Raw genomic sequence first — 26,411 nt, forward strand, 5'->3', positions numbered from 1 at the left:
GTAGTAAATATGTTTAATTTAAACTACAAAACAGTCAAGAGGTCAAATGGAGTTATATTTTCCAGGACAGCATGGTGTAGAAATTCTTCGCTTTACCAAAAAGAATGTTTTCTGACGCTCGCGATCGCAATCAATGACAGATTTTGCATACAAACCTGTCATGTGATTGCAATTGCGAGCGTTAGAAACGTCAGGCGATACAGCTCCAGATCTTCATCTGGGCATAAACAACAAAACTGGTAACAAGACAAATAATGATTCAGATTTACTTTGAATTCATAACATTGCATAACCATAGCACTAATTTCCAAGTCACAGATCCATGAGAAATTAAAAACAATAGATACAGCCTAACACGCTCGCAGTCTCGGTCGCATTCAACTTTCCTTTTAAACTTCACACTCAAAGAAACAATGGATGGAACATGCTAGCTCCACCGTTACGTTTAGATGCTTCGAATGACATTATCTTAGATTTTAATGGAACTCGTACATTCTCACTCATTGTTAGATACCAAACGATATATATCCTAATGTAACAAATTACGAAATAAAATGCTAGAAGTTGCAAAAGTTAAAACCACAAACTTACTTTGATAATTTGGTCCACTTGGAGTTGCAGGTATTTCATTCACATATTTGCTCAACACATCTTTATAATCAGGGCGAGTAAAGTTAATTTCATCGGAAAACAAGTCGAAATCTTCCATTTTCTCACACAAGTGAAATAAAATAAAAGCAATATAATTATACCTATTATTTACGCGATTTTAAACACGCTTTTGACAGCGTTTGCCGTTACGCGTTTAGTTTTCACTTTTTAAAAGAAAGAACGCTTAAAACGTCACGCACGTTTCGTTCGTGCAGAAATTATTGAATAGGGACGGACGGAACGCAATGCATGCTTGCTCTTGTAAAAATATTAGCGCAAGTGGGTGTGTTGAGTGGTTGTCTAATCAAGCTTAATGAAATGTTAATAATATGCAAGAAATCTTTCTTTTCGAACCGAACAAGAACCAAACCCATGCAATAGGCTTATGATTGAGTTCCTTAAAGGAGTTTTATTGTAATGAAAATAGTTTAGTTTTGTTCAAATTAAACTTAAAATCTAGGACGCTGCTTGATTACTTTATCGAAAATAACGCGCATTAACAGTGGGCGTGACTAAAACAAAACAAACCACCTAAAAAAAAATTATCATAGAGGTACCATTTTAATTATATACGTACAGGTGTTTTTCAAATGCACATATTAAGCACCTATCTGATCTGAACATGGTTTATGTATACGTATTTATTATGTATTCGTTTCTCATATCTTTGGCCTTGTTAGATTTGTATGGAGAAAAACAAACACTGCGCCAGGCAGATAAGTAAAATGCATTATCATCGTGGAGAAAATCTTAGTTAGAGATTTAGTTTTATTGATTACTCTGTGTAACTGCTATGTAGTTGCTAGATGGTATTAGCCTTTTATTTGAAGAACACATTATTAAAGAAACCTTTTCGAACATCGTATATTGCTGTCCCGCTGACGCTTATATTATTTAATACGAGAGTGAGAGGGACGGTACGATACGAGCTTCGAATTTTGTAGTAGCCCCCCCTGTTTAAAACAATTATTTATACTTTCATTAATATATATCTATTATATATTTTTTATTATTATTTATTGTTTTCGCTCTTTCCCTTCATCAATCGGCACAGCAAAAGAGTGGAATCCCTGCCTGCGACTGTGTTTCCTGAACACTACATTGGGCCGCCTTCGGTTAGGGTGAATGAGCATTTGTAGGCAGCGTGCTCCATCGTAGGCCTCATCCTCTGCTTTCCATCAGGCGTGATTGGTTCAACGCAAGCCTATACTGTTTTAAAAAAAAAAAAATTTATATTTTTTTTTATTTATACTTTAATGTAAAAATATGGGTTACCAAAATAACCTAAATAAATGTTTTTTTTTATTAGTTACCCAAAAAATAAATACAATTTTGGAAACTGCAGGCACAGATTACTAATATGTAGCTAGCTAACTATGTAGAGTGGGCCAAATTTTGTGCGGCTGAGTATACACTAGCTAAGTAACCACACACTAGGGCGGACGGAACTACCTACCCTCGACCCAGCAGGGCTACTACGAACCTCGCAACTCGTAGTTCATGTCGTGCGGTCCCTCTGACACTTATACTATTTAATACGAGAGCGAGAGGGACGGTACGAATACGAACTTCGAGTTTCGTAGTAGCCCTGCTGGGTATACTCAGCGGCACAAAATTTGGCCCACTCTACATACAAAATATAATGATAATAATAATTTCATGGGACACTTAACAACAATTACTTACTGCATACTTTTCAGGGCCAGATTTTTTGCTGCTCATACACGACCTTAATGTTCAGGCAATAAAGTCCTGTATACATATTTTTGGCACTTTGGCTCATGTCTTTGTTGCTGACTGTACATGAATTAAGTTCATATGGTACAGTTACTGACAGACTTCTTCGCTACTGTATGAACTTGTTCAGATGGCGCGATTGTGAGATAGGTACTAGAACCTTTACATTCTGTCCAAATGTGTGCCAGTCAAGGGAACCTTTGCGCGCGAGTCGATGTAGGTACCTGAGCCAGTCAGTACTACGAAGTATGTACAAAATTCGAACTTCGTATCTTGCCGTCCCGCTGATGCTTAGATCATTTACTATGAAAGTGAAAGGGACGGAATGACACGAACTTCAATTCTCGAATTTTAATAGCCCCGCAGGGACACCATTGTTGTATTTGTATCTCATACCCGCGCTCACTGATGTATTAAACAGTTTAATACATCAGTGCCCGCGCTGGGTACCTACGACCGGGAGTGCGCAAAAAAATAAAAAGATAGGTAGGAAAGGTATTGACGGACGTACTTAATTCGCACCATATACATTTGGACAAGTTCTAAGCGTGACAGTATGTACGTAACTACTGTTAGATACTTATTGGGTGGAAGTACCTCTATATAGGTACTTTCTGTAGAAACTTGAGAATAAAACACAAAATTATGTTACATTTTTATTTATAATAAACATGAACAGTGTGCAAATTAGTATACCTACAATTTGCCACGTATCAAAATTACAGAAATCGTCGTAAGTAGGTAAAAAAGCTGTAAGTAGTACAAATACAAACCTGACAATATTTGTTAGGAAAACGGGAAACAGTAAGCTTATGTTGACTAACAAAAACTTAAAAAAATACTTAGTGGCACTGAAAACATCTTACGAGACGATACAAAATGTAAGAATGTAAATCTATCTCCTACTAAATTGTGCTGAGTCTAAGGCACGCTTAACGCTTGTTAAACAAAAACAATACAACAGTGACTCTGGAATAAACAGATTTTATATTATTATGGCCGAAAAATCAACAATTTAAAATAGGTTTATTATGCAATTCCACATTTTGGTCGAAAACAACTTTATCTACTAATAATTTTCATAAATTCCGATGCAGATTACGCAATTTCAAAACTAGTACAAAAGTACGTAACAATAAATTCATTTAAGTTTTTAAAATCACTGCACATTTTTAGTAAATGCAAAAATAATACCAAACTAAGAATTATGCTATGTTTCTATGATTTTGGGAAACAATACTGATTTTATCTAATACATAAATAGCAAAATTGAACTACAAAGCAATAAGAGTAAAATATCACTTAGTGTTTACTTCATAATGAAACAAAAATAAACATTTTAAAGGATTTAACATGCTTAATACTCTTGATTATGTCTGTTTCTCCCACACTTGCTTTAGTTAATAGAAACCATTAGATATGTAATTGTTTTTTTTATAACTATAGTACAATAGGTAGATTAAAATTTGCTACAACCTCTACAGTTTTTAAAAAAAATAGTCTTAATTTAAAAATCGTTTTTAAAATTTCGTATCACATGTATCTAAAACTGAGTAGTATATTAATTATTGATCGGAACTTCATGTTACAATACATTGAGGTATAAAAAGTACGTAAATTTTCACGTGTAATAAAGGCAATCGTTGGATATGACTTGAAGGCACAAAGAATTACCTACTTTAAACACAAAGTTGAATTCTACCCCTCAGTCGACCACACATAAATTAATTGTGAATATCTACATCTTGTAAGGTCCATCGCGCGACTGACGGGATCGCAGCGCGTGAGACTGACTCTAATTATTAAAATTAAGTTTTCCAAGCACCACTTCACTCCACGCTACGTTATAAAATCTCCTTCCATAACACTAAACCTAAACCTTTTTATTAATTTTAAACATGGTTAAAATACTTACAATCTAAACAGTATTCTGAAGTATATTACAATAAAAGGCTTTATTGTATAACTATTATTGCCATTTTCGATATAGATTTCAGTAACAACAAAGCTACTAAAAGAAAACATTAGGTAAAGATGTAATAATAAATAACATGTATGTACATATCAAACTATATCGGAGGAGCGATCTATCATCATCATGATTCGAGATGCGTAGGCGTCGCCCAGTTTGATCATATTTACAATTTAAATAACGCAGAAAAAAGGCCTTGAAAATCTATCACATATAAGTTTGGTTTGCTTAACAGGCAATAGCCAGCATAAATAAAGAAATAAAAAGGCAGCCCCGCTGTCCATCGAGATGAAGGCATAAGTAGCTTATTATGCGAATTACTGTTGCATTTATTCGAATCTGAGCGATCGTCTCCGCTCAAATGAGCATTTAGCGTGGGCGCTCGCTCGCACCGAGCCGATGCACGACCTCACACACTTAATTATTCTATCTCGCACAATTGCACCGCTATCGTACCCCGACAGCGACGCAAACATCATAAATAACTTTCAAACTTAAATATCTACGTACAAAATTGACATGATCAATCACAAAGAAAAATTTCCGAAACGCAAAACTGTGGCACTCAGAAATATGGAAGTAGACTCGGTACTGAGCGTCATCAAGACATGTTGATGCCTCGTTTGCTAACTGGGGAAGCGTCGACAATCCTCTCGTTAGCCTTGTCCTCCTCCCTGAAGTGAATCCTTGTAATTACGATGTCTCCCGTGCTGAGGGTCTGGGAACCGATCTCCGCCTTCTTGGTTTGATTGAGATCATTGCACTTGACATCGTCGTAAGTGGAGTTATGGCATCTACAAGAACAGTTCTTCCTATCAGAGTCTCCAATGTTAAGGATCTGACTCAAGTTCGACCAGTCCTTATTCTTGAGCAGTGGCAGTGTTTGCTCCATTGTTTGCGAGAATCTGTCGTCCAGTTCCCCGCTGAGCGGCGCTACAGCTGATAAGATGGCTTCAAGGCGATTAATCTTCTCGACCTTGTCCATGTTTGTATCTGATAAGATTTCGTCCATCATTTGCATTGACTCTGTGAGACTAGGAGGTTGAGTGGAGTGAGGGGATGAAATAGAATCAGAAGGATTGGACTCTAAACTAGCCATTTCGTTCTCCCTCTCATCATCTTCTGAGTCTGAATCTTTTTCCTGCCCAATAGCTTCCAATTTCTCCAATTTTTTCGAAATTTTATGACAACCCTTTAGCTTCTCTTTCTCTCTCTTCTGTGAGCTCTAAATATCTCAATAATCTGATTTCCCTGTTACTAAGAACAATATTCTTAGTGGTCTCAGCTAATTTCTGTTTCAACTCCCCAACCTCTGTATTAATTTTTCTTTGCCTTTTCCTTAATTTCACTTCTGTAGGTTGGATGTGCATGAAGACTTGTTCATTGCTCAGTTCCTCAAATAGCTGCTGGTTGTCAGGCTTAATATTGGATGACATGTATGCAAAAATAGCAGGATTAACCAAGGATAACACATCTGAGGCAGCATAAATTATCATATCTTTTGACAATGGACGTCTGGCCCAGTAGCGCTGGTCTCTGCGGTAAACATTTTTAAGTTGTTCCTTCATAGGATTCATAGGAGCATTATAAAGTTCACACAAAGCATTAAGACTCAGATTTTTGACTTTATAAACAGGCACACCTTGTTGCTGCAACTGCAAAACTGCATGAGCAGCTTGAGTATCAAAAACATTCTTCAAAGTGATCTCAAACTGATTGTGCAAATTGACTGAATCATTCCTACAGTCATGAATTATCTTAATTACATTTTCGCTTTCGAGAAGCTCTTTTATCTTGCCTTCAACAACCATGCCTGGGCATGCCATTATATCTAGAATGTATACTTCACCATTTATGGTCGCTATTTGACAGAGTGTAAGTACACCTTTTAGTCCAAGGTTTATACTTCACAGTCAAAGGAAACAATGCTTTTAGAATTCCGTTTAGGATTCATAATGCTATCAATCAGTGAAGCGCACTCTCTCACGCTGGCTATAACTGTTGTGCATTGCAGTACTTTTTGTCTCCAAGCTTCACCCATGAGGTTGTTTCTAATGCTCGGAGTTCCATTTGTCTCCTCGGAGCTACGGGCATTTAAATGATTGTTCACTCTGTCTCGGACCATATTCTCAGCTAAGTTTTTAATAACAATTGAATTAATTCTTTGCTTCAATGTTTGATTAGCAAGGTTTGCTTGTTGACCTCGGGGAGATTCAGTAGGGCTGAGTATTCTGTTAGCAGGGCTCTGCTTACCATCTGAAGGGGTAGGGCTCACTACTGTAGGCGGAGCGGGGACACAGGTTTCTCCTCGGCCATAGGCTTTGGTGATTCAGTCTTTGATTTCGCTTTTGCGTTTAGATACATTACAGGTATTTTTGGTTTACTAATTAGTGTAACAAGGTTGGATTGTACATGAAAACTATCGGAAAACAGTTTCAGGAATGCATTCAAATCGGCAGGTGAATTGAACACTTGATACCAGTATTCCTGTGGAAACCGGGAGACAATAAGATGGAAAAGCTGATCGACCATAACCGGTCCCTTCACCTCTATGCATTGTGCAACATAATCAAGCAGCTGTTGCGCTGTGTCCGTGTTGATGTGAGCAACGGGCAGGTTGTGGAACTGCTCTGAGTTACTGCATGTGTTGCCGCGCCTGTGGTTCTCACTGACTAGAATGACATTATCGTCAACAATGTGAAATGTGTGTCGGGTGTTTGAGCAAGAAATCTTTGAACTCTTTGATGCGTTGCCCGGAGATGTGACGTACCTGAGGGGACGCCTGGCTGCGGTGGCCGAGCAGACTCTTGATGGGCACCTCTGTGCCTTCACCGTACTGGATCATCTTACTCGCGAAGTACTCCTTCGCCTCCTCGATGTAGTCGTTGTTTGAGGACGCGCCCGCCCCGCTGAGATGCTTCTGGAATGTGTTGATATCGACATAGTCCCCGTCTATGTTGAACAACGCCGGGTACTGCGCCAGGAACTTCTTCAAGCCCGACTGCGACCCGCCAGCGATCTGCCGCATCTCCTTCGTGAACCCCTTGGCACCAAACTGACAGGACAAGTCGTGCAACGTTCTCGGCTCGCCTTTATCGAGCAGGCGTTCCACGAAAAACAACAGAGTGAGGTTTCTGGCGAGCTCATATTCCATTGATTCCATTTCCCTGCAGTTGGTGCCAATATTCTTAGTCTAAACTTTTTCGACGTATATGTGTCACCCACAACACCATGAAATTTTTCTTTCTCGCGCAGGCAGGTCAACTGGTTATAGACAATAGAGCGGATAGAGAAGACGCAGAATGTCGCCATCATCTAATTAATTACTCCTCACTGTTACCTGTTTAAGAAACCTGTCTGACATAGTTTTAAAATGTTTACGGAAGATAAAGTTATTTGTTAACAATCAAAGTGAAAACTCGAATGATACTTACTTTAGTTCAACATGAAGGACATGACTCAGATCTATTCTAACAAAAATAAGTTAAAGAAATATTTTTTCGTTTGATTCTACTGAAATGGTAAAGAAACAACCATTATGAGTTGTCAATTAAAGAACATTTATTATTTTTGATTTTATGATAAAACTATTCCCTTCCTTCTTCATACATTACTCATTATTACCCATTTTTGTTGGACTTTGTAAAACGAGGGCAACATTTATGTGAATAGACAAGTTTTTTTTTCATCAGCATTGAAATGTGTCACACAAACAGATATTATATTAAATAAAACATATTGTTTTTCGTGAAACTATCTCAAAGTAATTAAATGATTTCTAAATTTTAACTTAACAAGAATAAATTTTATGAGGGTCAATTTCTTATTTCCGAACCGAGATGACGAATTATCCGAACCGAACATGACGAAAACTAACCAATGCTGCCATTTTATTGCTAAAATGCTAAATTTGACAACTTTTAGGGCTATGTTAGCGAGTTTATTTCAACCGTATTGTACATTTTATCATTTTATACTTAAAAAGTTTAGGTAATTTACTAAATGTAAACAAAATAAAGTCAACATTTGATGTCTTAAACGTTGAAATTCCACCATTTTAATCCAATATCTAATTTTTAGTTTGTGTAATCTAGCAGCTGAAGTTTATTTAAATTTAGTTAATAAATTACCAATAATTTTTCATATATATATATATATAGCGACATTTGGGGCCATTTCCAAAATAATAAATCAGCAACACTGAAAATATTAAACTAACGTCAATGTCATGTCATGTCGTATCAAATCTTTTCCAATTAAATAATTTGATTTGAGTTTCTCAATAATTAATTCGTAACTAACTGTATAGAAATTATAGGGTCGTCGGGCTGATAGAGCTTTGACTGCGTTATTTATAAACCTATTCTAAATAAATCAAAATGGTAAGTACAGTTACATCGCTTTTTGTAACATTATTCATTAAAATTATAGTATTTGTTCTAAAACTGTGGTATTTGCATAGTGGAAATAAGCATTTTTATGATTAAACGGTAACGACAAATGGCAAAATGCAACGGTTGGGTGGTTATTTAGAAAATGGTGACCAAAAAACAATCTCTGGTAATATTGTTTGTGGGCGGTTTCTTGGTATCGGAAAAAGCGATGTAGATGATTATAAGTGCCAAGAAATCCCTGTTGCAGTATGTAGAAGTCTTGTATAAGTAATTTAGTTCTCTGTGGCTTAATACAAAGTTGAAACTACATTAACCTCTAACATGGCCTTTATGCTCAAACCTTTATGAATAATAATCACCGCTGCCTATGGACGCCCATAATAAAAGTAGAATTACAGTTGCATTGCCCGTTCTTTGAGAATAGGCTCGTTTTTTGAAGATCCCCAACTCGTACCTACTGGTCTGGAAATACTGGTGCTGCAAGCCGATTCCGAAGCTATTCTCCCTCATTAAATTTAATCTCAATTGACAACCAGATAGCCAAGTCACCAAGTAGTTAGAGAACTTAACTATGAAGCTTGAGGTCCCGAGTTCGATCCCTGGTCGGGGCAGATATTTGTGTGAATAATACAAAGCAATGGTTAAGAACCAATACTGTCTGTCTCTGTTAGGTGTTATTGATTCTTAACCGTCGAAATGCTGCTCTCCTAAGCCGAAAGGTGCTATCTAAAAAAAAATCGCTTTTCTGTAATTTACACCATGTGATGCAGAATTTTTTAAGCTACACAATAGTATTAACAACTCAAAAGTCTTTTGGCTTAAGAGGGCAGAATGTTTGTTCTCAGTTCTTGATCCTTGGATATTTAATATGCGTTTAAGTATGTATTGCTTAGTTTTGAAAAAATTATCCAAACCTCAACAGATTTTTTTTTGATTTTGGAACTAGTTTCAGTAACATCAAAAGCGAAATTAAAGAATAACATGACAATAACAAAAAGTTAAACAGGAAAATAATAATAATAATTTTAATTTCCACAGCTAGTCCTAGTCCTGGGCGATCTGCATATCCCGCACCGCACGGGCAGCCTGCCCCCCAAGTTCAAGAAGCTGCTGCTGCCCGGCCGCATCCAGCACATCCTGTGCACCGGCAACCTCTGCACCAAGGAGTCCTACGATTACCTCAAGACGCTGGCCAGCGATGTACATGTTGTTAGGGGAGATTTTGATGAGGTAAAGTTTGTAGTTGTCAGGTCTAAATTTTTTAAGTGATTCAGAATAAGTAATACAAAATTCAATATAACTGAAATTAAACCATATCAATATCACTAAGCAATTATTATAGAAATAATCTAGTTAAATTACTTGGCCTCTTGCCATTCCTGGCGCAAAAGTGCCCATAACGCTTGCGGTATTTCCACGTTCGACAGCTATCTGGACAGCCTCTCCTCTATTTTTAAGTTATAATTTAACAATACTTGAGTTACACAAGTGCACTTAAGCTTCAAAAAAAAATAGAAAAAAAAACAATACATGAGTAAGCTAATAATTAATGGTTAATTATCAGATTTGTGAGATTTGCCAGAAGGCAGGAGACTTGTCCCATTTGTTGTTGGAATGTGTTTGGAAATACAGCAATTTTAAATTGTAAGCATGCATTTAGATTATCAAACCAAAATCTCTTCTACTAAGAATCTGTTCTCACAGGAACTGATATTTTCCAGGATGATAAGTCTTCTGTGTTAATCTAGCTAAATTATTAACTATTTCTTGGGAAAATTGATCAAAATCAGATCTATAATTTAAAAAAAGAAAAAACTTCATCCTCTTAAAATTTTTCACATGTGTATTAGTGGTATAGAATCCATTGCTTTTGCTATCATCAAGTTCTGCAAATATGACATTTCCCTGAATGTTTTATGTTCTGTTTCAATTAAAATGCATTCTTTAATTTTTCAGAACTCCACTTATCCTGAACAAAAAGTCATAACCGTTGGCCAGTTCCGTATCGGTCTCGTCCATGGGCACCAGGTCGTCCCATGGGGGGATGAGGAGTCCCTAGCCCTAGTACAAAGGCAGTTAGATGTTGACATCCTCATCTCGGGCCACACCCATAGGTTTGAGGCTTATGAGCACGAGAACAAGTTTTATATCAACCCGGGCTCCGCTACTGGAGCTTACAGTCCTTTGTTCAGGTATTTTGAACATTTGAAGTATTTTTTTTACATAAAACTAATATGTGATTAACCCCCATCTTACCTGATGAAAAGTGCAGTTGAGGCCAAAGGTGTATCTCACTGATTCAGTACCAGCTTTCACCTAGAAAGCCCTAGGTTGTACTATCTAGAAATACAGACGAAGCGAGCGAAATAATTCTTTAGCAGTTTGCATTAGGAAAGATGAAGCGAACCGTTTTGTGTGTTAAAGTCTATGGAACATTTGCGTCACATTTGTGATTGGTTTAATAATTAAATCAGCCAATCGCAAGCGACGCCATCTATCGATATATCGCCGCTTGACATGAAACCCTCATTGAACATTTCACCGCATTATTACGAAATTTGTCTACTGAATAAGATTTTTTTGATTTTTCCTGTGTGTTTCAGAAACCCAACTCCTTCGTTTGTGCTCATGGATATCCAGAGTTCCACCGTGGTCACATACGTTTACAAACTGCTTGGAGACGAAGTTAAAGTTGAAAGAATCGAGTACAAGAAGGCATAGTGTCTATATTAAAGATAATCCATAATATATTAAGAAGTAAATATATAATAAACGGTCTGACACATAATATATATCTTGCTGCTGTTAGGTGTCATTGGCAGTAATGGTTGCTAACCTAAAGCGACCGGTCGCCGTCAAGAAAAAAAGTTCAATTTGAAGAAGTAATGTATGTATTTTTTCCTTTGTTTCCCTATACGTAACCCTGTTACATAACCAGCACTGAGTAGGGGTCAAATTATTTCCTAACTTGATTAGGTCCTGGCGTATCGCTGGCTGCTGCCTCGCTTCGCTCGCTCGTCTCGCGCATTGTGGTCGCTATTATACCTAACACACCTCGCTTCGCTCGTCGTCGTTACCTAATTCTCCGAAACCTAAAATTGACAGTAAAAGTGACCAATTTAACATTACCAATATCTGTTTGAAGTAGGAAATATACGACTGCTTCCAGTGCTGGTTATCGACACTACTTTGAAAAAATCTCTTATCTAAAATCAATATATAAACAAAATTGAACCTTGACGTAATGTTCATAAAGTTCGCTCGGAAAAATTATCTATTTTGAGGTATGAGTTTTTTTAAGTAGTGACGTTATGTAAGATTGCTATGTATGGGGAACTAGTTGTATTTTTAAAAATAGTAATATCAATTAACTTCTAATACGATGTAATTGTAATTAGACTTCATTGTCGAAGTTATCGGTGAGCATGGATAAAATAATCTTCCTTTTTGAAGTTGGCTGAAACTATTCTAACATAAAATTTCACTGGTTGTCAAAATCTTATTTATTGATGAAATAAAGCAATTTAAAGACACAATTTCGGTATCATAGGATGAATTTGCAACTGCTACTGTTTTCTTGAAGAAAGATAAGTAATATCTATGATTAAGAATAATAAAGTGAAATTTTAGGTTATAATCGTGTTAAAGTACAGTCGGTTTCCTAACATAAGTACAGATGGTTTTAAATTGTATTTTATCGGAAAAGTTCACATGATTGATTGAATAATACGGAAGCCCTCGAATTCCAATTGAGATCTGACTTTTCCCGATAGGAAACCAATATACACTACATTTCTATACATATTTCTATGCATTTTGTACCTTTGTGAAAGTGGATACTTACTTATTATGTTAGGGCACCAACCGTACATAAACTGGTCATAAGAAAATCAAGGGCCACGTGAATTTCACTGGCGAAACGAAAATATTAATAAAAAAAATATTTCTAAATATAATTATTTATAACATTCCTTATTTAAAAATGGTTTTAATACTTTTCATTCAATTAAATGTATCATTGAGGTTTCACAAGAGGCGAAATATCGCTAGAACGTTAGTATCGTGAAATCCGTATTTGCTTTCCATTATTACTCATTTATTATTTAAGGTGGATTGACAGAAGCGCCGTGCAGTGAGTCTGTTCAACTTTTAGGTTATATTCCCATTAAAATAATAATCCTTTCTAATTAATTATCTGGTGGTGGATTATTTAGTATATAATACTAGTTTAACTTAATAACACACTTGTCCGGTTGGCCGAGAGCCAAAAATATGGAGGGGAACGAGGAGCCCCCCGATCCGGGCGGTGGCAGTTCCACAAACACGATTGAGATGGACTCGCAAGACAGTAATTCACGAAAGCGTAGTCTTAACTTGTTGGAACTTTCATCGTCCGAAAGGTTCGAACCTAAAGGCAAAAAGGTGATGCAGGGAACCGACGTCGACAACGCATCTGCAGCAACCGTCTATAAACACCCTGATTTAGACGCGGATTCACGCAAATACGGCAGTGAAGACAGTGGCCCATTTATAGTTCACATCTCACGAGACGCGGAATCGTACAACTCGGGTATTTCACTGCAACCAATAAAGGTTGGTCTCGCATTTGCTAGAGCCAACATCCAAAATATCAAACGAGATGGTATTAAGATCGTTGGCAGAAACCGTGTCTCGGTGGAGTTTAAGACCGCTCAGGATGCTAATTCCATTTTAGAGAACCCCTTTTTGTCACATCATAAATTTGTAGCCAGCATTCCATCCTATAATGTTTCTCGTATGGGATTGATCCGTGGTGTACCAGTTGACTGGTCAATGGAAGAATTTGTGGACGCTACCGACCTCAAAGACGGACAGGGTAAAATCCTTAAAGCCCGGCGCCTCCAACGTAAGGTAACCAATGAGGGAGGACCTCCATCCTGGGTACCAACTCAAACTGTCGTAGTGACTTTTGAAGGTCAAAAACTTCCAGACAGAATCTTCGCTTTTTATACGTCGTTGAAGGTCGAAGTGTATGTGCTACCGACAATTCAATGCCGAAAATGTTTGAGGTTTGGTCATATACAGGCCCAGTGCCGATCTGATGCTCGTTGTTTTAAGTGTGCCCAAAAACACCCAGGCGAAGGTTGCAACGTCGCCGCTGAGCAAGTGACTTGCTTCTTCTGTTCAGGTCATCATTTTGCTACAGACCAACGTTGCCCTGAATATTGTAGGCAAAAATCTATTAAACTAGCAATGTCGGAGCACAGTATCTCTTACCAAGAAGCCTCCTCTCGCTTCCCGGCCGTACGTCGCCCTTACGCCGACGTAGCTAAGATTTTTTTTGAACCAGTTTCCAGTCCCTCTTGGCAACCTCCCCCTCCTGGTCACTCTTCCTTGCCTCCTCAATCGCCTCCCTCGACTTCATACCGTAAGACGGTCACTCGTAAAATTAGACCAAGGACCCCCCTGTCTCCCGGCTATGACCGGCAAGCTCATAAAGAAATTATCTCGACCCCTCAATCTCAGGTTCCTAATGGATACGTCTTATCATCTCGGCGGATGCCAGCTGAGACGCCCAATGACGATCTTATGGAACTATTATTCAAACTCCTCACCAATATAATCGCCAAATGGAGCGATTGTTTACCGCCCGACGTTGCCCCATTAATGGTTTCGCTAGCTGAAAGATTATCCTTCTCCAATGGCCCCCCAGGCCAACTTTCTTCAATGGAATAGTCGTAGCATCATCCCTAAAAAACCAGATTTAATAAACCTCGTTAACGAGCACTCTATATCTGTGGCGGCCATTTCGGAGACATGGTTGAGACCGGGTTCCCGTTTTAGGATCCCGGGCTTCTCGTGCCTTCGGGAAGACCGCGATGATGGACGTGCTGGTTGTGCGTTGTTCATTAAAAGAGGTTACTCTTTCTCTCAAATCCCCCTCCCTCCCCACTCTCATGAAATTAACGCAGTTGCGGCTAATATCATGGGAATAAATTTTGTATCAATTTATATTCCGCATCCAAATATCAACCTAATACCTGATCTTTCTACCATCCTGTTCTCGGTCCCTCCTCCTCTCCTCATCTTAGGTGATTTCAATAGCCATAATACCTCTTGGGGCTCATCACACAGTGACATATTTTCGTCTTTCCTCTTGGATCTGTTTGATGACATTAACGTCGTAGTCATCAATGACGGCTCCCCCACCCACCGAGTTTATCCTGGACAAAACCCTAACTCGGTGCTAGATTTATCTGCTAGCTCTCCTAATCTTTCGTGTTCGCTATCATACCAGGTGCTGAAACAGTCATTCGGAAGTGATCATTTCCCCATTATTATCTCCCAGCCATCCTCCGTTCTTCCTTCACCTGTTCCCCAACCACTCCTTAAATATAGGTTGGATAAAGCAGATTGGCCTAGCTTCTCTTATTATGTGGAAAAAAAATTAAAAGAGCTGGATTCCAACCTTTCAAACCCTTTTGAACAATACCTCCAATTCCAATCGATACTGATAGAGGCAGCCGATAAGTACGTCCCGAAGAAAAAAATTCTTGGCAGCAAAGTCCCTTCACCTCCCTGGTGGGATGCAGAATGCACGGCGGCGGTTAAAGAAAGGGATAACGCCGAACGTAAGTTCAATGTTTCCGGTCTTTCCGAAGATTTTGTCGCCTACCAAAAAATCTCTGCTCACACTAAGCGCCTCCTAAAGAAAGCTAAAAAGAAAGGATGGAAGGGATTTTGCGAAAATCTCAACCCTAGAACTCCGCCATCGCTGGTATGGAAGAGTATTAAAAGATTCAGAGGCTCTTTCCGATCTGACTGGTCAACCCCTCATAATCCTCCTTCCTGGTTGGCGGAGTTCGCGGGTAAATTAGCTCCCTCATCGGTTCCTGAGGAATCTTGCATAAACCCATCTCCTCCTTCTGCTGAACTAGGACCCCTCGACGAACCCTTCACATTCCCGGAACTTGAGTTGGCACTGGACGGTCTTCGTAACAGTTCACCCGGAGAAGATGGCATTCCTTATATCTTTATCCAGAAACTTAACCGCTTTTCAAAGGAACATCTGTTAAACCTTTTCAATTTGTTTTTTGTGACTGGGGAAATCCCTGAGTCATGGATGACACAAATTGTAATTCCAATGCTCAAACCAGGCAAGAACCCTCAAGATGCCAACTCCTATCGACCAATTGCCCTTTCTGCAACAATTGGTAAAATATTTGAACATTTAATTAAGAATAGGCTGGAATGGTTTGTTGAAAAAAATAATTTACTCGCTAACTCCCAGTTCGGATTCCGTAAAGGAAAAAGCACCATGGACAGCTTAAGCATATTAACCTCGGACATTAGATTGGCCCTTTCCAAAAAAAAACATCTTGTAGGTTGCTTCTTAGATGTCTCCGCCGCATACGACAATGTTCTTCTTCCGGTGCTCAGAGCAAAAATGCTCCAGCTGAGTATTCCTGTGAGGATAGTTCATTTTGTTTGTAAGTTATTCATGGGACGCACCATTAAAATTCGATCCGGCAATAGTTTCCATCCTCCCCTTACCCTATGGCAGGGACTCCCTCAAGGTTCGGTGCTCTCCCCTCTTCTTTATAGTTTATATACGTATGATATGGAACAATCTGTCTCCCCCTTCTGTAGTATTCTTCAGTATGCCGACGACCTGGTGCTTTATACGGGCTCGCAGTCAACTGATGCTGCATCTTCAAAACTTAATGAAGCGCTCAGTTATCTCAAGGTTTGGCTTGATGATCATGGACTGTCTCTATCTCCATCTAAAAGTAGCATAGTTACCTTCACGCGAAGTAGATTCATACCCAACATTCAAATTCAATATGATCGAGACGTCATTCCTTGCAAGGACTTTGTGAAATTCCTTGGAGTCTTTTTAGACTCTAGAATGACAGGTGTACCACATTTGGAATATGTGACTGGAAAATGTGAAAAGGGTATCAATGTTCTTCGAGCTCTCTCTGGGGTCTGGTGGGGCGCCCATCCATACTGCCAAAAGCTCGTATACAACGCAGTTATCCGTAGCCAGATCGACTATGGCTCTATGGTGATAGAACCCTGTAACAAAAACGCACTTAAGAAGTGGGATCTGATTCAAGCTAAATGCCTTCGAATTTCTCTAGGTGCTATGAAATCCTCACCAAAAAATGCTATGCAGGTCGAATGCTTGGATCCTCCCCTGTCCCTCCGTAGGCAGTACTTGGCAGACCGCTTCATCTTCAAAGCTTGTTCTATCTCTAATCATCCCCTTCTACCTCGACTAGAGGCGCTTTCTCTGGAAGTATCTGAAAATGCATATTGGTCACATAAGGAGACACCAAGGTATATTGTTTCGTACTCCAAATTAAAAAACCTCTCGTCACCGATATACACCTCCAGCTCTAACCCTATCTTTGAGGTCAACTATGAGTCTTTAACTTACACCCCCAATGTTATCCTTGATTTTGGCATTGACAAGGATAGCCCAGCGGCTAATATTCAATTTAATAAAAAATTGGAAGAATGGCAAGATTGGTTACTCATTTTTACAGATGCTTCTAAGCTAGACCCTAATGGTCACGTAGGAGCAGCGGTATGGATTCCCAAATACCAAATTGTCTTGACTCAGAAAGGCCCAACTCAGTCATCTGTTTTCACTGGGGAATCCATAGCCATTTTAGAAGCAATCAGATTTTCGAAATCCCATAATATCTCAAAAGTATTAATTTTTTCCGACGCCAAAAGCTGCCTACAAGCAATTGTTGGTAACCATTTTAAAATGAAAACCAAATATCCAATTATTTTGAAAATCAAAGAGTCTCTATACCGTTGTAAGTTAAAAGGACTAGATGTTACACTTGCATGGATTCCGGGCCACTGCGGCATAGTAGGTAATGAAAGAGCGGACGCATGGGCAAGAGAATCCATCGAAATCGGTTGCCAGGAATATAACACCATCTTACCATCAGACCTAACGATGTCCGCTCGAGTTGACTTGAGGATCTCCTGGCAGAATATGTGGAGCCTCTCCAGACTCCAGAAAGGACGACACTACGGGAACATTCAACCGTTAATCCCTCGAAAACCGTGGTTTTATCGTTTCCGCTCTGCGAATAAATGGGTCACTTCTACCATATGCCGACTCCGTTTGGGTCATGTCTGTACTCCGGTGTTCTTAAATAAAATTAGGGTGCGGGATAACTCCTTGTGCGAATGCGGTCTAGACGAAGGAACTCTTGAGCACATTTTTTTTAATTGCGGTAAACTTACATATTCTCTGTATGACGTGTTGCCTAAGGATGTTCCGCGTCCTATTAACTTTCCGACACTTCTTTCTCTTTTAGATTCTTCCTTGACAAAAATTTTAATCAAATTTATACTGAGTCACAACATTAAGTTGTAGTAAAATTACAGCATGTTTTCTATATTTTATTTTTCCTTTCCACTACTTCCTTTTATGTTAGCATGTTTAACAGTCTTCATTTCCCTGTTAAAAAAAAAAAAAAAAAGTCACGCGTCCGTGTGCCGTCCATAACATATGTTATTTGTTTTAGGTCTCCTATCTGTTCCTTCTCCAAAATCAAAATTTCATAAACCGAACATTCTCCTCATGTGCGTAATGTCTCAACATCGACATTGGCAAAATACGTCTTGCTAAAATCAGCAAGAGTGAAAGCCATATTAAAAAAAAAAAAAAAAAAAAAAAAAAAAAAAATCAAAGGCATGAATGATCCCAATTTTGAGTGACTGCAAGTGACTGATTTACAGCATTGGTCAGAAATGTTTCCAATTTAATAACATTCACATTTAAAACAAATTATTGAAAACTAAAAATAGTAGCACTAGTAGATTTTTACATAAATTTTTCCACTTCAGTACTACTGAATAACAAATTTTGATTTAGGATGCAAAGAATTTCAAACAGCATGATTTAAATTTGGGCAATATTCTATCCAAATTTTCTATCTATAGTTTAATTATGTTTTATTATGTTTGTTTTTAACAATCAATATAATAGGCTAAAAGTGATGTCAACTTTTAAGGAAAACTTTAGTAGTATTTTTTGTTATTTAAATGACACACTAAAATAGTGCTGTTGTAGTGTAACAATTTTCCCAATTACCGTTTTTACGTTAAATCTAAAAGCCTGTTGTCACAATAGAATTACATGTAATATAATTTTACTATTTGATTACCTTGACCAATTCAATTAGACATAGTTTAGTAGTAATAGTTTATTTATTATTTACTTTTATTTTACTTTTAGTTAAGTATAATTTTAACTTAATTTAGTAAATCATGTATAATGAAGTTTGTATTCTTAAATAAAATATTATTACAATAACTAAAAACCCATTAGACATTAAAATATGTAGTGTCATTTTTTGAATCCAAACTAGAGAAACAGTTGGAGAAAAATGTGCAGTTAGCCTTATTACCGATTTATCGGTTAATTACCTGCCCGAAGCACTATTTCCGTGAAAAAACAACATGGCGGTCGGCAGTCAGTTGTCAATTTGGGAACGTCGTGATCATAACGTAAAATAATGGTTTTATTTGTTTAGAATATGGGTGAATATGTGCAATAAATTACTGGATTTAATGTGCAAAGTGTTGTGTTTTGATTGTATTTGTGTAATTTAAGTGCAAAAATGGCCTCGGATAAGATAAAAGTAGCTGTTCGGGTACGACCTTTAACAGGCGAGGTAAGGGACTTCAATCGCTAATAAATAAAGTATTTGCTATCTTGCAGGTGACTGCTTACGTCTGTTTTCGGTTAATCGCTACATTTGCAACGCTATTGGTTAAAATATCTCCGCATAAAATATGTAATTAATAAATTGCTAATATAAAACTGCAATTACGGTATCAGAATTGCCTAGAATTTTTTGTACTTATTATATTTCATCGTAATATGAATCATTTTGTTCTTGATTTATTTTTATAGGACGCGTTATCACTGATTTGCTGCCTATCCAATTTGATCATGGAGATTTCATAGAATAGTAGTGTCTGAGTACTATCATTATTTTCTTATGAGTTTTTAAGTTGTTCTGCCTGTTATTTACTACCTTATTTCTAACCCCTTATCAAAGATTTGGTCATTATTTATCTTAAAAAATAAAACATTTCTTAACATTTAATATGAATCATACAAAATAAAATATATTTAGAAATATCAACTGCCTCTAGCTAGCTGAATATTTGTAAGGAGAATTGAAGATTAGTCCAAAAACAAGTGCAGAAATCAAATTGACAAAAGTAATTGCACTGGAAAGGTTACAATCAGGGTTTATCAAAAAATTTTTTTGTAGATCTATTATTTTTAGTTTGCAATAAATTAAGATTCTATCTATATTAACTGACAACTCTTATGTTGGTGGATTTGACAACAAAGAGATTTACCCCCTGTTTCACCATCCATTGATTAAATTTATCTGATGGATAAATTAATGCTGTTGTTTGTTTTGTTTGAATAGATGGAGACGGCATCACATTTATCCGTCAAATAAAATTAATCAATGGATGGTGAATCAGCCCCATCATATTTTTTTTAACAAGTTGCATTAATATTATTAATTTCTTTCTCAGACTAATACTTAAATTAAATTATGGACTATGTTATTTATTGCATTGTCTGGTTCATATTATATGGGGACGCCAGCATATTGTAAAATTAGTACTAAGTGAATGAATAAATCATTTCTCATTTTCAATATTATCTTGCTCATATTTAGATAATGTTTGCTGTTAGCCAACCAACCCGAGAATAAAACTTCCTCAATTATGCTGTTATCATCAGCAACACTCATTACTGCAAAACACACTGAAATTCCTTGGAAATCATGTATTATATGTAATAATGAAGAATGAGTAAGTCGAGGAAAATGAAACATTTCAGCTGGTGAAATTACTGGCACTTGAGGTATCTCATCTTAGGCTCTAGGTTGGCAACGCATCTGCAATCCCCCTGGTGTTGCAGGTGTCTATGGGCGATGGTGATCCCTTAACATCAGGAGACCCACTTGCTTGTTTGCCATCCAGTTGAATAAAAAAAATAAAATAAAAAAATAGGATTACCTGGCTGTCTGTCTGTCCGTGTGTTCATCACTTGAGATCCTTTTTTTTAAAGTACATGGTGATACAATGCTGAAATTAATATCAAATTTTCAAATCTGCTATCTCTTGAAAATGTGGAAAAATTAAACTTCCAAGTCAATGCAATCAAAAGATTGATATTGAAAAAGTTGTTCATACAAATTGTCATGGAATCAAAATATATAGGGTACTTTCAGTTCTCCTAGAAACTTGAAATTTGGCATGAAAATAGCTCATATATAGCACCTAATAGAAAAGTGAAAATCTTAAATTTTTATGTCTGTCTGTCTGTCTGTCTATGTCAGTAATGAATGTAAAATGACTTAATTTTGCTAGAAGCAGGGCTCTGTTATCACTGGATTTACATAGGTATGATTTTTAATAGCATATATTTTGAGTGGACATTTGCTTTTTTATGGAACCCAGTTTTTTCACCGTGATTCTGATTTTTTTCTGAGTAGTGTCCAAGTTAAGCAGTGGTGGAGCTAGGCGAAATGTGGGCGTTGGCGACATCAACTTTGGAAGTCTCCGCAGTTGCGGCGAATGGCGAATAGTACCTAAATTTGGTGGGCCGCGTTTTTTATATTTCCACTAGTTTATGCCCGTGACTTCGTCGGCGCGGATCGCGCCGTGGCGCCCTCTGCCGGAATAAAAGGTATCCTGTGTTGATCCTTGGGGTTCAAACTACCTTTATATCAAATTTCATCAAAATCACTTCAGTGGTTTCGACGTGAAAGCGTAACAGACAGACAGATAGAGTTACTTTCGCATTTATAATATTAAGTAGGGAAGTAGGGATTATCTTCGACCAGTAGATAGCTCAGTTATAATAGAAACCACAAGGTAATAACATCTTTGGCCAAATCAAAAAAGGCATACTTAATTTTCTTCCTACATAATAAAAAAAAAAAGCCTTTATTATTCCCTGTCTCTTCTGCACATTATATAGAGTAGTGTTAGTGAATGGTTCTTAATACCGAGTGTTAGTATGATTAGTTTCATTTATTTTATTTATTTTCTTCTGAGACTTGGGCCCCTTTTTGAGTGAAGGCCTCCTCCATCTTCTTCCACAGCTCTCTGTCTTTGGCAGTACTTGTCCAGTCGGTTCCAGCGATTTTGGCAATGTCGTCAGTCCATGGCATCACTGGTCTTCCAACCTTCCTTTTGCCTGCTGGTTCTGGCCATCTTGTTGTTTGTATTGTTCGTACATAATAATTAAATATTATTAGTCCATTCCACAGTCATTGTAAAATATCAAATTATTAAATTCAAACTCTTGAAGAGTAACATTGTCCTGATATGGGCATAAGAGAGACAAGAAGCAAACTCCCTCTTTAACCATATTTGCCGAACATTTATGAATAGAATCAAAAACAATTTAATGACAAGTTATTCTGTCATAAATTAAAAGAATTTACACTGTTGATTATCTTTAAAACAATAAGAGTTAAGCAGCGTTTCCACTAATAATGTGCGAGGATGTTTTTCTCTTAACCAATAGAAATGCTTCATTGACACATCCGCGCACAGCACATCTCATTTGGAAACAGCTGAGCGGAACGGGGCGAGGTAAATGAAGTTTCTATTGGTGGAAAAAATTATAAAAAAAAAAAAACAAATAAGAATTAAACCGCCTAAAAAACAAAACTAAAAAATAAAAAAACATTTTTATTTAACCTAAATCTAGTACCAGTTTGAAGTCCGTGTCTTAGCACTGGCCAGCAGAAGTGGACCTACCTATTATTCGTCTTCCTGATGGGCTTCATTATCACTTCTCCTGGCTCGTGCTGTGGCACCGACTACAAACTGGTACAGTCGAGTTCATAAGCTTGTGAGCAAAATTTTGATCAAAAATATCTGTACACGACTCTTATTGTCAACGGCGTCGAAGCATGCTCAGATATTTTTGATAAAATTTTTGCTCACAAGTTTATGAACTCGACTATACCTAGATTAAGTTTAAATAAAAATGGGTATTTTTTACTTTTAGTTTTTCGGTGGTTTAATTTTTTGCTAAAAAGTTTTTTATCATTTCACTGCGGCCTGCTGTTATATTATTTTTTGTGTCCACATTTTTAGTTCTCGTATTTATTTGGTCTTGCCTCATTCACGCAACCCCTTTGCTCGTTTCCGGCCTATGGATTTATGTAGCAACTCCGCACAAACAATTTCGGGATGTAAGTCTGTTACATCATGAGCCTCCAAGGAGGTAGTGCAGTATCACAATCACAATCGCTTGCATTCGTCATGGTAAATAAACTCGCTGATGCCGCGGTTTGTGATTGCCACAGTAATGAGATCGCTCCACTTTCGAAGAATCTTGCGCAATCAAATCGATCGACAAGACGTCGGATGGTCATTGTTTGCTTTCACAAACCTGTTGTACAGTAGTTGTTTGGCCGTGAATTATGCATCATCAATAACAAATGTAAATAAATAAAACAGACGGCGAGGCTAACTTCGAGCATATTTCTATGTTTTTTTTAGGAACGTTACCAGGCACAAACCAGCACTAACAACTTTAGTCCTATAGAGTCTGACACGGTCAAACCGGGATATATGAGAAGGCGCAGTTTGAATAGTTCTGTATAGGTACTTCTAACCGAGACCGACCACCTTTCTAGAGATCGAGACTTACTCTTATAATTTTAACAAACACTTCTGAAAAACCGAGAGCAATCACAGCCTTACTTCCTTTAGAAGCAGACCAGCTTCCTCGTTGCCCATTCATCAGGACGGAATCCACAATGGACATATCTATATTCTTTACACACTTACCCAGCAAGAATCAATGAATTAGTTCTAATATCCTTTTGGCGAATGGCGAAATCTCTTTATAATTTAGTTTCCAGCTTACCAGTAATCCAGTTAATAGATTTCAATACGTACCTATTTTTCCTAGTTTATCGAAGCACAACGGAAAAAGCTGTTTTCAAAAGAAAACTCCACTGTTGCGAGCGTTCTTCCCACATGGAACTATAAAAAGTTCCTAGAGATTTGCGTTACTAACGTTTTTCACCTATGTTGTTTATCATATCACTAGAGTGCCTTCTAAGCTAGCTAAAAAAAGGGCACTAAGCTTTGGTCAGGTTCAGGTTATCTCTAAACCCACTATCTTCTTTCGATCTAACATAGCTTCGGTCTTGACAATATGATTAAATTAACTCTCTTAGTTTGTTGCACTTGCTCATCCATCCATTCGAGTATTCGTTAATCCAACAAAATCCGATAGACTTCGTTTGTTTTCAGTGCTCTGCTCCACTTTTCAATGTTATTATCTAACTATTTCGTACAATAAAATTAAACAAAGCAAGCTTATAACGAAAGAGTGTGTGTGTGTGTGTGTGTGTGTGTGTGTGTGTGGTGTGTGTGTGTGTGTGTGTTGTGTGTGTGTGTAAAACAGAATATAACCTTCAAACGCATAGTTTAAATGATCTATCATTTAATTACTATGGGCTACTTTATCACCTATGATCATATAAAATTGCAGTTTTGTTGAGTCTGGCTTCATCTGAACACGGTTCTTGACCTTTACATTGCTTGTAGATTTTAAATTGGAAACAAAACTGGCATGGCGTCTAGCCGTCTTACCGTTCTTTACACAGTCTGGGATATAAGTACAATGGTCTAGTACAACCGGATTTCAAGTATCGCAGCGGACGTACGGCCCGACCTCGCAGTTGACTCACCGGTATATGTGCCTACATTGATCTTTATTAGCTATACTGAACACGCGACGTGAGCAGCCTTTTCAATTACCAGTTATCTAGCCTTTGTTATGGATATCAAAATTAAAACGTCATGATATGATACGGGAGATAATTTATTTCAAACGCTGCGTCACTGATTCTGTTATACAAATATCAATTTCGGAGCACGAAGAGATTTGTATCTTTATTACGACGTACGAAAAACATGCTCTTTTGCGAAAACCATGCTCTTTTGCGATTTAGTAAACCTATTCCTCGAACGAAATGGTTTTGGAATTAGACCACGTTGTAAAAAAGTGATCAATGCCAATTATTACTACAGGTAAAGTTTGGCGGCAAAATCGTGCGGGTTCATTACATTTTAAATTGAATTTGACATGGATTGTTTGTACATAAGGTCCATTGTCGTAACTCGTTTCATACTCGACTCGGTTCGGAAGGGCTAACTTTACCTTGGCACTAGAAATGAGGATCTGCCAAGTCCTACCAAAGTTAAGGGGGTTACCCTCCCATTCCTTCATATCATGCAAAATATTGATCCTATAACCATGGGTATGGTCTCATTCGATTCAGCGCAAATAATTACATAAAAAATGACACCTCGAGAAAAATAATAATAGGCGCAGCCAGCCGTTCCATTATGCGCCAATATGCCTTTCTTCAATTCACTTTTATTTAAATAGAAAGATTTACCAATCTGGTTTTAAGCTTTTTCAATCGGAATATATGCAACTATCAAGAAAATGAGCAGGTTTGTGCAAATCTTGTTTTATTAAAATGTACGTTCATTTGTTACAGAACTTGAACTGGGTACACAATGCGTGGTGGATATGGAAGAGCAACAAACCATCCTGCAGTATCCACAGGCTCATGACAAAGACAGGTAAGTCTAAGAAGTCACCTCCAGAAACGTATCGCGAGGAAACCTTCACATACATACGAAGTAATTCAATGGTGTGTATGAAGTTCCCAATCTGCACTGGGCCTGAGTGGAAACTACAGCTCAAGCCGCTCATTCTGAGAAGAGGCCTGTGCCCAGCAGTGGGACGTCAGATAGGCTGAAATGATGATGATGATGATGAGGAGGAAAATCCTACTTCCTACTAATGTTATATGCGTAAGTTTGGGAGTAAGTGCGTGTGTATGTTTGTTACTCCTTCATGCTAAAACGGTTACTTGAATTTAGATGAAATGTGGTATGTAGATGCAATGTGGTCAATGAAGACCACGATATTTTTTTGGGAATTCCCATGGGAATTAAGTGAAATCCCGGAAATTCAATTCAACTGCTGGATCTATTGGTTTAAGCGTGCGAGGCCGCGGGTAAACACTAGTGGTAGATAAAATAATAAAGTATTGTCTGAATTGCGAATGATCCCTCACGAATTGTAAACCAGGGGTTCTCAAACTGTGCGCTGTGGCGCTCTAGGGCGCCCTGACCAAGGCCACCCGCATAGGGCTCCTGTTACTCCGGAAACTTAGGCAATCTGGTTAAAGCTAGTCTCTCTAGCTGCAATGGCGCTGTGACAAAATACTAAGCCTATAATTGCGCCGAAAAACTTAAAAAGTTTTGGAACCCCTGCTTTAAAGTATAAAGGTCACAGCTCATTAAAGCCACCCGGCAGCCGACCAGCACCGCCTCGACTTTCGGCGTCCACTCGTTGTCGACAGGTGGTCCACTGGTGGACGCTGCGTTGACAACTTCTTCTCGCGTTGTCCACGAATTTCTTAGGAGTCACTATGGCGGCGAGCAGCGGGCTGTCACCGAGTGGTCCACTCACCGTCCGTGCATGGCAACCTCGCGAGTGAGGCAATCCGGTGACGCTACGGAGTTGATGTAGCGTGCGCATGACCATACAATTCCATATG

The 26,411-nt window shown here is 37.9% G+C and overlaps 2 protein-coding genes and 1 pseudogene across 2 annotated transcripts in view; 1 reads left to right on the plus strand and 2 right to left on the minus strand.

The window, feature by feature from the left end:
- mbo (Nuclear pore complex protein Nup88) overlaps positions 1–26,411 on the minus strand; it is a 205,781-nt gene that overhangs the window by 7,417 nt on the left and 171,953 nt on the right. The gene's annotated exons all lie outside the window — the stretch shown is intronic.
- Positions 3,032–7,637, minus strand: LOC141431384 (egalitarian protein homolog; annotated as a pseudogene).
- On the plus strand, positions 8,574–12,764 carry LOC141430854 (vacuolar protein sorting-associated protein 29). The gene is made up of 4 exons (XM_074091714.1): positions 8,574–8,742; positions 9,793–9,984; positions 10,711–10,946; positions 11,358–12,764. Exons 1-4 carry the CDS (start codon positions 8,740–8,742, stop codon positions 11,473–11,475), a joined length of 549 nt encoding a protein of 182 aa, XP_073947815.1. The 5' UTR covers positions 8,574–8,739; the 3' UTR covers positions 11,476–12,764.

Source organism: Choristoneura fumiferana, chromosome 9 (genome assembly GCF_025370935.1).
Source record: "Choristoneura fumiferana chromosome 9, NRCan_CFum_1, whole genome shotgun sequence".
Taxonomy (NCBI): domain Eukaryota; kingdom Metazoa; phylum Arthropoda; class Insecta; order Lepidoptera; family Tortricidae; genus Choristoneura; species Choristoneura fumiferana.